Source organism: Barbus barbus (genome assembly GCF_936440315.1).
Source record: "Barbus barbus genome assembly, chromosome: 37".
NCBI classification, from domain to species: Eukaryota; Metazoa; Chordata; class Actinopteri; order Cypriniformes; family Cyprinidae; genus Barbus; species Barbus barbus.
The window spans coordinates 17,458,323-17,471,193 of NC_136715.1; the positions used below are offsets into that span (position 1 = coordinate 17,458,323).

Here is a 12,871-nt window from a genome sequence, read left to right on the forward strand (position 1 = left end):
TGTATGACTCCAATCCATATTGTGAAATATTTGTATGAAACAAATCTATAATTAAGGTTTTAACTTAAAACCTTCACTTCTGGCCAAAATACGAGTGCCTAATCCATAACAATGCTTCCTCTTGTGAAAAAGTTCATCCCCTGTTGTCCTCTCACTTCAAAATACATAAAATACATATCTGCTTAGGACTATTTTCAATCATTCGGATGGCACCCACTGCAGAAGGTGAACTGGTGAGCAAGTTTCTAGAAAAAAACAACAACAACACAATTTCACATTCTACAATATTGAATAGAAAGTTTTTGTGATTTCTGAGAATACAATGGGTAATCATAGTAATTTATATTTGGAATTAGAATGCATCATTATCATAGCGTTTATTTATTATGTATTGTATTAGACATCCAACATGATATCTCACAACTAATTTAAATTGATATCAAATGCAACAAAAATATAACAAACGGCACAATTAACTTAATGATTATTTAGTGGAGTGAAATAACTCCAGATGATGTTTGAATGAGTGCTATGATTGAACAATGTCTGAATTGCTTGTGTATTGCAGCATTTCTACATTTTATGACGAACAGAAGGAGACACAGCTCCTCTGCTACACAAATTTTCAACACATTTAAGTTTTTTCACTTCAAAGCATATGACACTTATTTTTCATTTTAAAGACAAAGAAAGCTGCTCTGATGAAATTGTAACACTTTGATAGTTACATATTTTAAAAATTAATGCTCCCTTACAGTATAAATGTTAGCAATTTTTTTTGTAGTTTGTTGTTGCTAACTTTTTCAAAAGAGTTTTAAGCTTCCCAACACCAATAACAGTCTTATAAATCTTCCAGTGAGTGATTAACTTGTATGATTTCAGATGTCTGGCAGGCCTCATTCTTGACTCTGCTGAGTTACTCTAAAATCATCTGAACATCAATGAGCTGTCTGAATCTGAAGGGAACAAAAGATCTCAAAGGTTTCAATTAGCCATGACTCTTTGATCTCACTCGATTCATTATTCCTCGTGAATACTGTCATTTTCATGTCTCTGAAACTCCTACAATAACATAGCATGAGGAGAGAGAGAGAGAGCGAGAGAGAGAGAAAGAGAGAGAGGAGAGAGAGAGAGAGAGAGAGAGAGAGAGAGAGAGAGAGAGAGAGAGAGAGAGAGAGAGAAATGTTCACACTGCAGGCTAAAGTGGCCCAAATCCGACTTTTTTGCCCAAATGTGACCCATATCTGATTTTCTTATGACAGTCTGAACAGCACAAATCCGATTTTTTCAAATCAGGCCCAGGTCACTTTCATATGTGGTCCTAAATCGGATACATATCCGATGTTTTGCAATGAGACTTCAGTCTGAATGGCCATGTCGCATTTCATGTGATTTTTACGTCATTTAAATGAGACAGACATCACAATTCTGTGCTGGAGAATGCGGGAAGATTAAAATCACAATGGCAGACAATATATAGACAATAATATCACTTCGTTATTTAGGCTCCGACTGCACATTAGCTTAAAAATTGCTACATCATCCATATTTATTTCCGCAAACACAGTGCGCTGCGTCTGACTTCATGTCTTCTTCTGCGTATGCGGGTCACTTTAGGGCCGTATACGGTTCACACATGAGACTGATGGCAGTCACATTTAAATGACAATGTGAACAACAGCAAAAATTTCGGATTTCAGCAAAAAATCTGATCTGAGCATTAGTACCTGCATTGTGAACGAAATCATAGCCACCAAGCATCCATCATCTCTATATGCTACAAATTAAAAATTTGGACACTGTTGTTTGTATCGAATTGTTGTTGTTATTATTATTATTATTATTTATGTTGAAAATTGTAGTAGATTTTAATATCGGTCAACAAGTGTCCAGGCCGGGATACATGGAAGCAGGTAAAATATAATATAAGGTTTAATGGTTTGATTGTTTAAACTCTTTTTGTCATTGCATAATTCCTATATTTGTATTCATTTAACAGATAACAATGATCAATTTGATGAATTTACTATTATTTTAAAATGTGGAAAATTGTAATAAAGAAAGAATATCCAAACTGACGGATCGTGTATGCTACTACGGCGTTTTAGTGCCACGAAAAAAAAAAAAAAAAAAAAAAAAAAAAAAAAAAAAAAATATATATATATATATATATATATATATATATATATATATATATATATATATATATATATATATATATATATATATATATATATATATATATATATATATATATATATATATATATATATATTATATAAGATTACAAGATTAAAGTCATAATATTTAGAGAATAAAGTCAAAATTACGAGAATAAAGTCGGAATGTTTTGAGAATAAAGTCGTAATATTTCAAGAATAAAGTGGACATTACGAGAATAAAGTCGAAATATTACGAGAATAAAGTTGAAATGTTTAGAGAATAAAGTCGAAATATTACGAGAATAAAGTCGAAATGTTTCGAGAATAAAGTTGAAATATTACGAGAATAAAGTCAAAATGTTTCGAGGAATAAAGTTGAAATATTTAGAGAATTTAAATCGCAGAAATTAAAGTTATAATATTTTGAGAGTATAGACTATTGCGCTTGCAAATGGCCTGGATTGAGAGCACAGGGAGAAGTTGCCAGGCCACCGGAATTTGGGCCTATTTGAATATTGTTGCATCTGAGCGGCCACATCATCTTACTGGGATGAGGAAGAGTCAATTTTAAGGACTTGCGGAAAGCTTAATATCAAGAATATGATATTTATAAACAGACTGAACAGGAACAACATTTTAACATCAGCTCACACACTCAAATGACATTCCTTTGGGGGGTGCCGTAGCTCTCTTATTAAACCCTTTTTTAATACACTACAATATGTGGGATTATTAGCAGAAATCATCCCATGTGTCATATTCGTGGGGACAGTATGCTTGGAAATAATATTTAATGTCTTCCATTTCATTCGTTATTTGTAGTGTGCCAGCCACCCAATAGCAATCAGATTTGTGCTTTTGGTACTTTTATAAAACAAAGTCTGCAGCTTTCAAAATCAGTTTTATAGCGAAACACAAATTATGTGTCTTACAATAATGTGTTTTTCAAGCTCTTTAATGATCAGATTGCTGTATTTATATGAATCAATTCATTAAAGTAGCCTATACTATTCCACCACCTTCTCCGCAAAAACGTCCAAACTTTAATTCCTCACATGTAGCCTATTTAATTAATATAACGTTCTAAAGGTTGAAGTGGACTCCAACTCGTTAACATAAGTTATATTGTTTTCTTTTATGAGGTATAGGCTGTAGGCTATAACATTAAGTGACAATTCACAAGCTGTTTTATTCACGGTATAATACAGTAAATGATTGGACATAATATTTGACATCTTCCATTCATTGTTTGTAGCATGCCACCCACCCAGTAATCGCAATAATTTTGTGCTTTGTTGCTTTTAATAAAACAGCTTTCAAATTCTGTCAGTTTTATCATGAAATACAAATTATAAATGTGTTTTCCTCTTTATTTCAAGTTTATAACACGATTTTAAAGGGAAGGAACATCAGAAGGCATGAAAAAACTAGCCTATACTAATTTATAATGAAAATAATGTCTCATTATTGTAATCGGAAAGATGATTGACTCACATGCCGCTTAAACTGAAGCGAATACAGCGATCTGTCACGCCACTTTAAAGAGCGTGAACAATATAATATACATATTGTTTGTATTTCGCTATAAAACTGACAGATTTTGAAAGCTGAGACTTTGTAATATCTGCCGGTGCTCCCAATCCGGGCCATTTGCATGTGCAAAAGGCTAGAATATCTCAAAATATTTTAACTTTAATCTTCATTCTCAAAATATTTAGACTTTATTCTCGTAATATTTCGACTTTATTCTCGAAACATTTAGCCTTTATTCTCGTAATATTTCGACTTTATTCTCGAAACATTTAGCCTTTATTCTCGTAATATTTCGACTTTATTCTCGAAACATTTAGCCTTTATTCTCGTAATATTTCGACTTTATTCTCGAAACATTTAGCCTTTATTCTCGTAGTATTTCGACTTTATTCTCGGAAATATTTCGACTTTATTCTCGTAGTACTTCGACTTTATTCTCGTAGTATTTCGACTTTATTCTCGGAAATATTTCGACTTTATTCTCGTAGTACTTCGACTTTATTCTCGTAGTATTTTGACTTTATTCTCGTAGTATTTCGACTTTATTCTCGGAAATATTTAGACTTTATTCTCGTAGTACTTCGACTTTATTCTCGTAGTATTTTGACTTTATTCTCGTAGTACTTCGGCTTTAATCTCGAAATATTTTGACTTTATTCTTGTAGTACTTCGACTTTATTCTGGTAGTATTTTGACTTTATTCTCGTAGTACTTCGGCTTTAATCTCGAAATATTTTGACTTTATTCTCGTAGTATTTTGACTTTATTCTCGTAGTACTTCGACTTTATTCTCGGAAATATTTAGACTTTATTCTCGTAGTACTTCGACTTTATTCTCGTAGTATTTTGACTTTATTCTCGTAGTACTTCGGCTTTAATCTCGAAATATTTTGACTTTATTCTCGTAGTACTTCGACTTTATTCTCGTAGTATTTTGACTTTATTCTCGTAGTACTTCGGCTTTAATCTCGAAATATTTTGACTTTATTCTCGTAGTATTTTGACTTTATTCTCGTAGTACTTCGACTTTATTCTCGTAGTATTTTGACTTTATTCTCGTAGTACTTCGGCTTTAATCTCGAAATATTTTGACTTTATTCTCGTAGTATTTTGACTTTATTCTCGTAGTACTTCGACTTTATTCTCGTAGTATTTTGACTTTATTCTCGTAGTACTTCGGCTTTAATCTCAAAATATTTTGACTTTATTCTCGTAGTACTTCGACTTTATTCTCGTAATTTCGACTTTATTCTCAAAATATTACTTTAATATAGTAATCGTAATTTTATTTTATTTTTTTAACGTGGCACTAAAACGCCTCCATAGTATGCAAACAGAAGGTATGTATAATAATAATATTAGTTTAAGTTAATGTTTTTAAAGTCTCTTATATACAAATATATTTGATCAACTGTAATATTGTGAAAAATTACAATTGAAGATTTTTTTAACTAAATTTAAAAATTTCAATTATTTCTGTGATGGCACATCTGAATTTTCAGCATCATTACTTCAGTCTTCAGTGTCACATGATCCTTCAGAAATCATTCTAATATACAATACAAATTTTATTTCTTTAGCACATTTAAAACAATTGCCGTTGACCAAAGTGCTTTCCAGCATCATTACATACAGTCACACAAACAGAATAAACATTAAAATATAAAATCTGATCCCTCTAATCAATTCTAAAAGCTCTACTAAAAAGGCATGATTTTTTTGGTATGCTTAAAAGCATCCACAGATGGGGAAGATTTAATATGCATTGGAAGAGGGTTCCATAATCGAGAAGCAGCCACTGAGAAAGCCCTGTCACCCTTTGATTTTAATCTCGTTTTAGGAACATGAAGAATCATCTGATTCGAAGACCTCATGTTTATTCATATGCTGATTCGCTGCTCAAGAAACATTTATTATTACCAATGTTGAAAACAGCTGCGTAACATTCTTTTGTGGAAACTGATGATTTCAAAGAAATTTCAAAAGAACTTTCATTATTATTTGAAATATAAATATTTTGTAAGATGGTAAATGTTTCAATGCACTAACTTACTATATATATATATTAGTGTTGTCAAAAATATTGATATTTCGATAAATATCGATACTGAAATATCTGAACGGTACCAATATTAATTTCCCGAAGTATCGATACACCGATATTAGCCGAGCTGTCACTTCCACTTCTCTCCAAAGGCGCGTGGACAAGCACCACACGTGACCGCACTCGTCTCCTTCGCTCTGGTTAAATAGCAAAAGTGAAGTGAATAGAAAGATGACTGCTCTGGTTGTTAAAGAACACAGCAGGAGCGCTATCTGTAGGGATCTATGATCTCCGCGATGCAGAGAACGCGCACGGAATCCAGTCATAAAAACGGAATTTACAGTTTAACGCGGAATGTCACGGAATTTGTCAAAGTTTGGATGAATTAATCAAAAGTAGGTCATTACACTTAAATCAAATCGCGATATGGACTAGTATCTGTAAATATTAAGCTGCAAAAGTGGATTTAAATATGAATCCTGCATGTTCTGCGCGTCTCTGTGTGAATGTGCTGCACCTGCGGTTGTGTTTACTAATGTGGCGCTCGCGGTGATTTCAGCGTCTGCCGTCTCAATGAGGACATAAATACATCAACAATATCTCCAGAACTGATCTGAAAGGCACTTTACCAGCATTTTACCATTCAATTTGAGTAAAACTAGCGTCATATCATACACACACAGAACTTTAAAAGTATTCATGGCAACCCGTCAAAATAAAAGTTCGGTTTAACAGCCTATTAAAGACGTGTGCCAGAAATAGGCTATATTACTATTATTTAGTAGAATGTACATAATACTACTACTTACTACTACTGTTCATTTTTTTAAAGAAATCATCACAAAATATTTTAATTTTAATAGTAAATCCCCTTAATTTGCCAAAAATGTAAATGTTTAATTTTCATTAATTCAAATATAAATTAATTAAAATTGTTTTATGCCTTCATCTGATATCCAGTAAAATTTAAATACACAACACAGAATTTCTGAGGGGGAAAACACATTTCATAAGGCTACTGTAAGAATAAATAAAAAATTGTTTGTATGCATTCAAATAATAGACATGCTAAAACACAGAATTTGGTAACAATAAAACATAAGGTGAGAAAAAAATAAAACATTTCATACGGCCCTAAACGTGTCATTTTTGTTACACTTTTAATAAATTAAATGTTAAATTGTATAATTTTCATGATTTTAATGAATTAGACATGCTTTTAGATTAATAGCATTTAATTTGACCATTAAAAAAAAAAGAGTCCAGAAAAATTAAAACGGAAAAAAATGGAATCCAGAAAAATTAAAATGGAAAAAATTGAATGTAGAAAAAAATAAAACGGAATTTGGGGAAAAATAAAACGGATTTCATAGGACCCTATATCTGGAAATATTTTGGTTATGAAACAAATGAGAATATCAACAAATAGACCTTTGGATTTTAATTAGTACATGTATTAGTAAACGTTAGTTTCAATTAACATTTAACTAAGATTAATAAAAGATTAATAAATAAATCAACAAATGCAGTACCTCAAGACATTTTTTTGTTCATGTAAAATATACCGCATGTTCTCGACTTGTTACATTTATCTTTAAATAAAAAAAATTACCCCCTTAATATTGTGGCAGTTTTTTTCTCCGTGGTATCGAAAATGGTATCGAGTATCGATATTTTTCAAGGTATCGTATCGAAGTTAGAAATTCCAGTATCGTGACAACACTAATATATATATATATATATATATATAGCATAAGTAGTCATAAGTAGCACGGGTATATTTGTAACAATAGCCAAAAAATATATTGCATGAGTCAAAATTATAAATTTTCCTTTTATGCAAAGAATCATTAGGATATTAAGTAAAGATCATGTTCCTTGAAGATATTTTGTAAATTTGCTACCGTAAATATACCAAAACTTAATTTTTGATTAGTAATATGCATGGCTAAGAACTTCATTTGACAACTTTAAAGGTGATTTTCTCAGTATTTAGATTTTTTTTGCACCCTCAGATTCCAGATTTCAAATAGTTGTATCTCGGCCAAATATCGTCATATCCTAACAAACCATATATCAATATATCCATATATAATATATCAATATAAGCTTATTTATTCAGCTTTCAGATGATGCACAAAACCAGTCATAAAAACCTTATGACTGTTTTTGTGGTCCAGGCCAGGGTCTCACACACACACACACACAAACACACATGCTTCTAGCCACTTGAATGTGCTTTTTTCTATACCTGACAAAAGTACTGAGTACAATGAGATCACAAGATTTAACTCAACATTGACATCTGAGACTTTATTCCTTCAAACTCCAAATTAAACAGAACAGACTTCACATTAGGGTATATCTGTCAGGAAACAGCTGGAAGCACCAGTACGTAAAAAATAAGGGATCAAAAGATATTTAGGTTTTCCATCCTAAACAGTGACAGTGAAAATGCCTTCGCAAAGCATCTGTGGGATATTCTCAGGCATGCAATGCTTCAGTCTTTCTGCCCCGCTGCAGCCGAGACAGTAAAACAAAAGATCGGACATGAGTATTTGCCGCGTGTCTGATGAAATATCAATACTGCACAGCATTAAGGGCTTTGCAGTCTGTCTTCATGTGGCAGGATTATGTGGCAATTACATTTCTCACCTGTCCTCTTCTCTGTTTTCATGAATATTTAAACACAAAGGTGCAGCGCTCCAGCAGAGAGCCAGAACAGATTCAGAGGAGAAGCCCTCAATGTCTCTCTACAGAGGTAAAAAACGGCATACCTGTGAGCCACTGTATAATCATTTAATGTTATTTGAATCTCTGAAATCCAATCCTGCACGTCTTTGAAAATGTAGAGAACAGTTGGAAATAAAAGCCTATCAAAAGCTCATTACTACCCCTGGGTTTCTTTTGCTTTGATGATGCAGAAAGTATAAAGCGTTTTCCTCTCATGGGAATTTTCTCCCTTTTCGTTCCCCATCTAATGTAAAGCACTTTATGAAAAGTGCCAGAGTGATGGCCAATCAGATCTGAAGCTTATAAGCCCATTTGATCTGAGCACCGGTTGAGCCGAGAAATGGCTCGCACCAATTTGAATTTTACAAATGCAGAAATCAAGGTCATTCTTTCAGCGCCCCTTTAAATTGTGAATGGAAGATCGATAGGTTCAACCAAACAGATGATCTCTGCATAAATCATTTTTATGGGAGGAGTAAGGACTGACACAGAGCGGATCCAGCCACTGTACTTTTGTTATAAATTCTTTATGAATGTAAACTGTAATTGTAAGTTTTCTAAGGTGCATTCTTACCTTTGAGTTTGTCCTGAACATTGAGAGCAATATCCAAAGGGTAAAATGGAAGAACGGGATCTGTAGCGAGTCGCAGGATGGCCTCGGCTGTGATCTAAATCAACAAAAGACAAAAAGGTCAATCAAAATTCTGCCAAGTCAATTTATTGATTATTCACTGATTGATTGATTGATTGATTGATTGATTGATTGACTGTTTATTATTAAATATTTTATTATATTACAGTAATAATGTCTCTAAAGTAACCAATATCACACAAAAAAAAATAAAAAATTAATGTCACTAGTACAGTATTACCAAAACCAAATCTTTACAAATATTTATTTAAACAAATATTTATCTTTTTTTTGTGTGTTCGGGTTTCTACAAATACATTACGCAGCACAACTGTTTTCAACATTAATAATAATAAGAAATGTTTCTTGAGCAGCAAAACAACATATCAGAATGATTTCTGAAGGATCATGTGACACTGAAGACACACTTTTAAATAGATTAAATAGATATTTTAAATTGCAATATTATTTCAATTTCATAATATTTTAAACTGCTTACAATATTTCAAAATATTATTGTTTTACTGTATTTTTGAACTCTTTTTGTATTAGAACATGCTATAAAAGCTATATATCAGAGTCAAGAGGGGGGCAGATATTTGGAAAGATTTACAAAAATAGTGAAAATGACAGAAAAAAGGTGTTTTTCACAGTTTCAAGAGATTTAAAATAAGCACGTGTAAAAAGAAAATCAATATGCTTTTTAAATACGTATATATTTGCATATTTAATCCAGCCCACTATATATAGTCAGTTAGCTGTTATTATGTATTATTCTTAAGATTGGACTCCATATTGCTTCAAAGATATGTTTTACTGTATTTTTGATGAAAAGAAATTTAATTAAAATAAATAAAACATGGCAAACCTAAATGATCAAAGAGAAATATTACTGAATTTTAAAGCACAATTGTGCAACACATTGGCTCAAAATCTGAAGGCACTTTAGGCGAACATTCCTCTTCCTTTCTTTTAACAACAGATTGTACATCACTGATATTTATGTTTTAAGTGTTAAAATTGCTTTCTAATGGGCTCAGATAACAAGAGCATTTTGACTCCCTTGTTGGATTCCGTTGCTTTCCACACTGCAGTGGCATCTGATGGCTGATTGTAATTGTGCAATCAGTAAGATCTGTACTAAGCTTTTCCTGCATCCACAGCGCCCACTGATCAAACATTATCGATTCTACTACCGTCCCTTCACGTCCTGCATGAGGTTAACACACGGACAGGGAAACTGCACAGCATGAACACGTATCGACTGCGGTTTTATCATATGGTAAGTGTCCCTTCTGCCTGACCTCTGTGGAAGCTACAGTTTGCTGGCTGGCAGTACAGGGGGGCAATCTCCCTCTCGGGACGGACGGAATCATGACCTGTGAAAGGGCACTGTAACGCACGCCACAAAGGAGGATTCAGTGTCTGACCACTGACCCTGCTTAAAGGAATCAGCCCCAGGGCAGGAGTTCGCTTTTGCTTCCACAAGATCACAGTCTCATTCAGCCATTAAATATACAGTGAACACAGGTCAGCTCTTGTATAATTTAATATTTCTGAAAGAAGTCTCTTATGCTCACCAAGGATGCATTTATTTGATTAAAGTAAAGTAAAGTAAAGTAAAGTGTTATCAAAATTATCTTAAGTATATTGCTGAGGCATCTTTATTAGGTGTGCAATGTGTAGAACTGATGGATTTTAAAATGTTCCTACTAATGTAAAAGCTAAAACTTTTCTGTAACTGCAATACATCAAAATCATACATTTTTTTTGTTCTCCTATTTTTTAAAAACTTTTTTTTTTTTTTTTTGCTTTCTTATTAAAGCCCTAAGTGTAAGTTGGTTTGATGTGGAATCAGTCACAGACAGAGTGATTCCAGCATTGATTTCAGCAGGGAGAGCATTAATCTACAGAATGTGCCCGAATCCAAAAGCTAAATTTTTATTTATAGCCTCATTCCTGGAGATGCTCTTTAGTTCTTCTGCTCGGTCTTTCTATTGGGTGGCAGAAACCAATAACCTACAAGAAAAAGGCCACAGAGATAAGAGGACTATCACACATTCAACTGATTCCAATACATGAAACGTACATATTACACATATAACTATATTCACTACATCTACATTCCATAGTTGGATTCTCTCACTCCAGTCTTTCACAATGTTGTTTAGAAATGTGTTGGCAAATTTCATCATCTGCAACATCAGTTGCCGTCTGCAGACACTTTAAGGTGGTGAACAGATGCACATGTTAAGAAGTATGGCTGCTGTCAGCGTATTTAAATGACAAAAGATGAAGAGAGAGAGAGAGAGAGAGAGAGAGAGAGAGACCTTCAAAATGTATAGTATAGTCTTGGCACAGAATAAAAAAGAACATATTTTATGTTATTATTGTCGCTAAGGTACCACAGATATCACAAAAATATTACATTTCATTATTATGGTCACTGATATAACAGAAATATTTTTTATTTTTATTTTTTTTTATTATTATTAATTAATGTCCCTACAGGACCCCAGATAGCACAAAACATTTTAGATTTTATAATTATGTCTCTAAATTACCACATATCACAAAAATATTACATTTCATTATTAAAGTCACTAAAGAACCACAGATAACACCAAAATATTTTTTTACGGTCTCTAGGTTGGGTAAAAGCCAACAGTTAAGCAAAACCTGACCAGCACACATACATTTTTGCCCATTGGCCCGATTTTGCTCTGCACTCATCAGGTATTCCGACAGCTAATTCAGTCTGCACATACAGTATCTGTTTACGTTTTGACATCAAACCCCAATGAGTCCAGATTTTTATAAGCATGCTAATTTTTGATAGTTATCAGCACTTTCCTATTTAAATTCAGGTTTTATTTTTAGCATTAGAAGCCTTTTTGTCCTCTGTAATCTCTTGTGGCATTTACAAAGACTGTCAGTGTGTATTTGTGTGAGCGAGCACACACGCACATGTGCACACTCTTGTTTTTCAATCTTCAGCTTGCCTTTTGCTCCAGGACATGTTGGTACTGCAGGGCTTTGCAGGGGAATATATTTGTGTACATTAGAGACAGGCGGGAGCAGTGGAGGCGGGGGGTTATTGACAGCAGAGGGCTCCCTCTGAGCGCCTCAGCCTGACTGATGAATGGCTGAACACTGATTCACAGCACAGAGACAGGCCTGTGTCTGATCTCAACACCAGGCTGAAGGGTGTTTGTTTCCCATGTCGTATTGTTCTGTTAGTCGGGTGAGTATTAACAATGGGGTCAGACATGTTGTGATTTGGAAGTGCACATGTACTGTGGGATTTACCCATCAGGTCTGACATACTAGAGGAAGATCTGAAAGCATGGATGCACAGCGAATGTACAGAGCATGATAAAGACACAGGAAGAGGAACGGCAGTATTGGGGACAAAAAATGTCTAATTTCTTATAAATGTGTAAAATTGTTAAAGCTGTGACTCATTTGATAAGTCCAAATACTTCACTGATCTTGAAATGAAATTATTCTGATCCAGAGTTGAGTTAGTTAAGAACTATTCTTTTAGCGTACAAAGGGTCTAATAAAAATCAAATCCAAAGTGGTGTGTGCTGATTTGGACATCTGTAATCTGCTGGAAGACCTACATTATTTTTAATAGCACCAGACTCTAATGAAAGCCAGGAAATTATATTTAGGGTCTCAAAAAGTATTCCAAATAATGGTTACAAAATCACTAGGTTTAAAACTCTAAAAATGTGAGTCCTTTAAAGTGAAAAAAAAAAGTTT

At 33.3% G+C, this 12,871-nt stretch overlaps 1 protein-coding gene across 1 annotated transcript in view; it reads right to left on the reverse strand.

The window, feature by feature from the left end:
* Positions 1-12,871, reverse strand: part of LOC306857037 (inactive N-acetylated-alpha-linked acidic dipeptidase-like protein 2) — a gene marked incomplete at both ends in the record, with an annotated part of 254,287 nt that overhangs the window by 21,444 nt on the left and 219,972 nt on the right. The window contains one exon of the mRNA XM_079396683.1: positions 9,047-9,140. Within this exon, the coding sequence (XP_079252809.1) occupies positions 9,047-9,140 (94 nt within the window). The remainder of the gene's footprint in view (positions 1-9,046; positions 9,141-12,871) is intronic.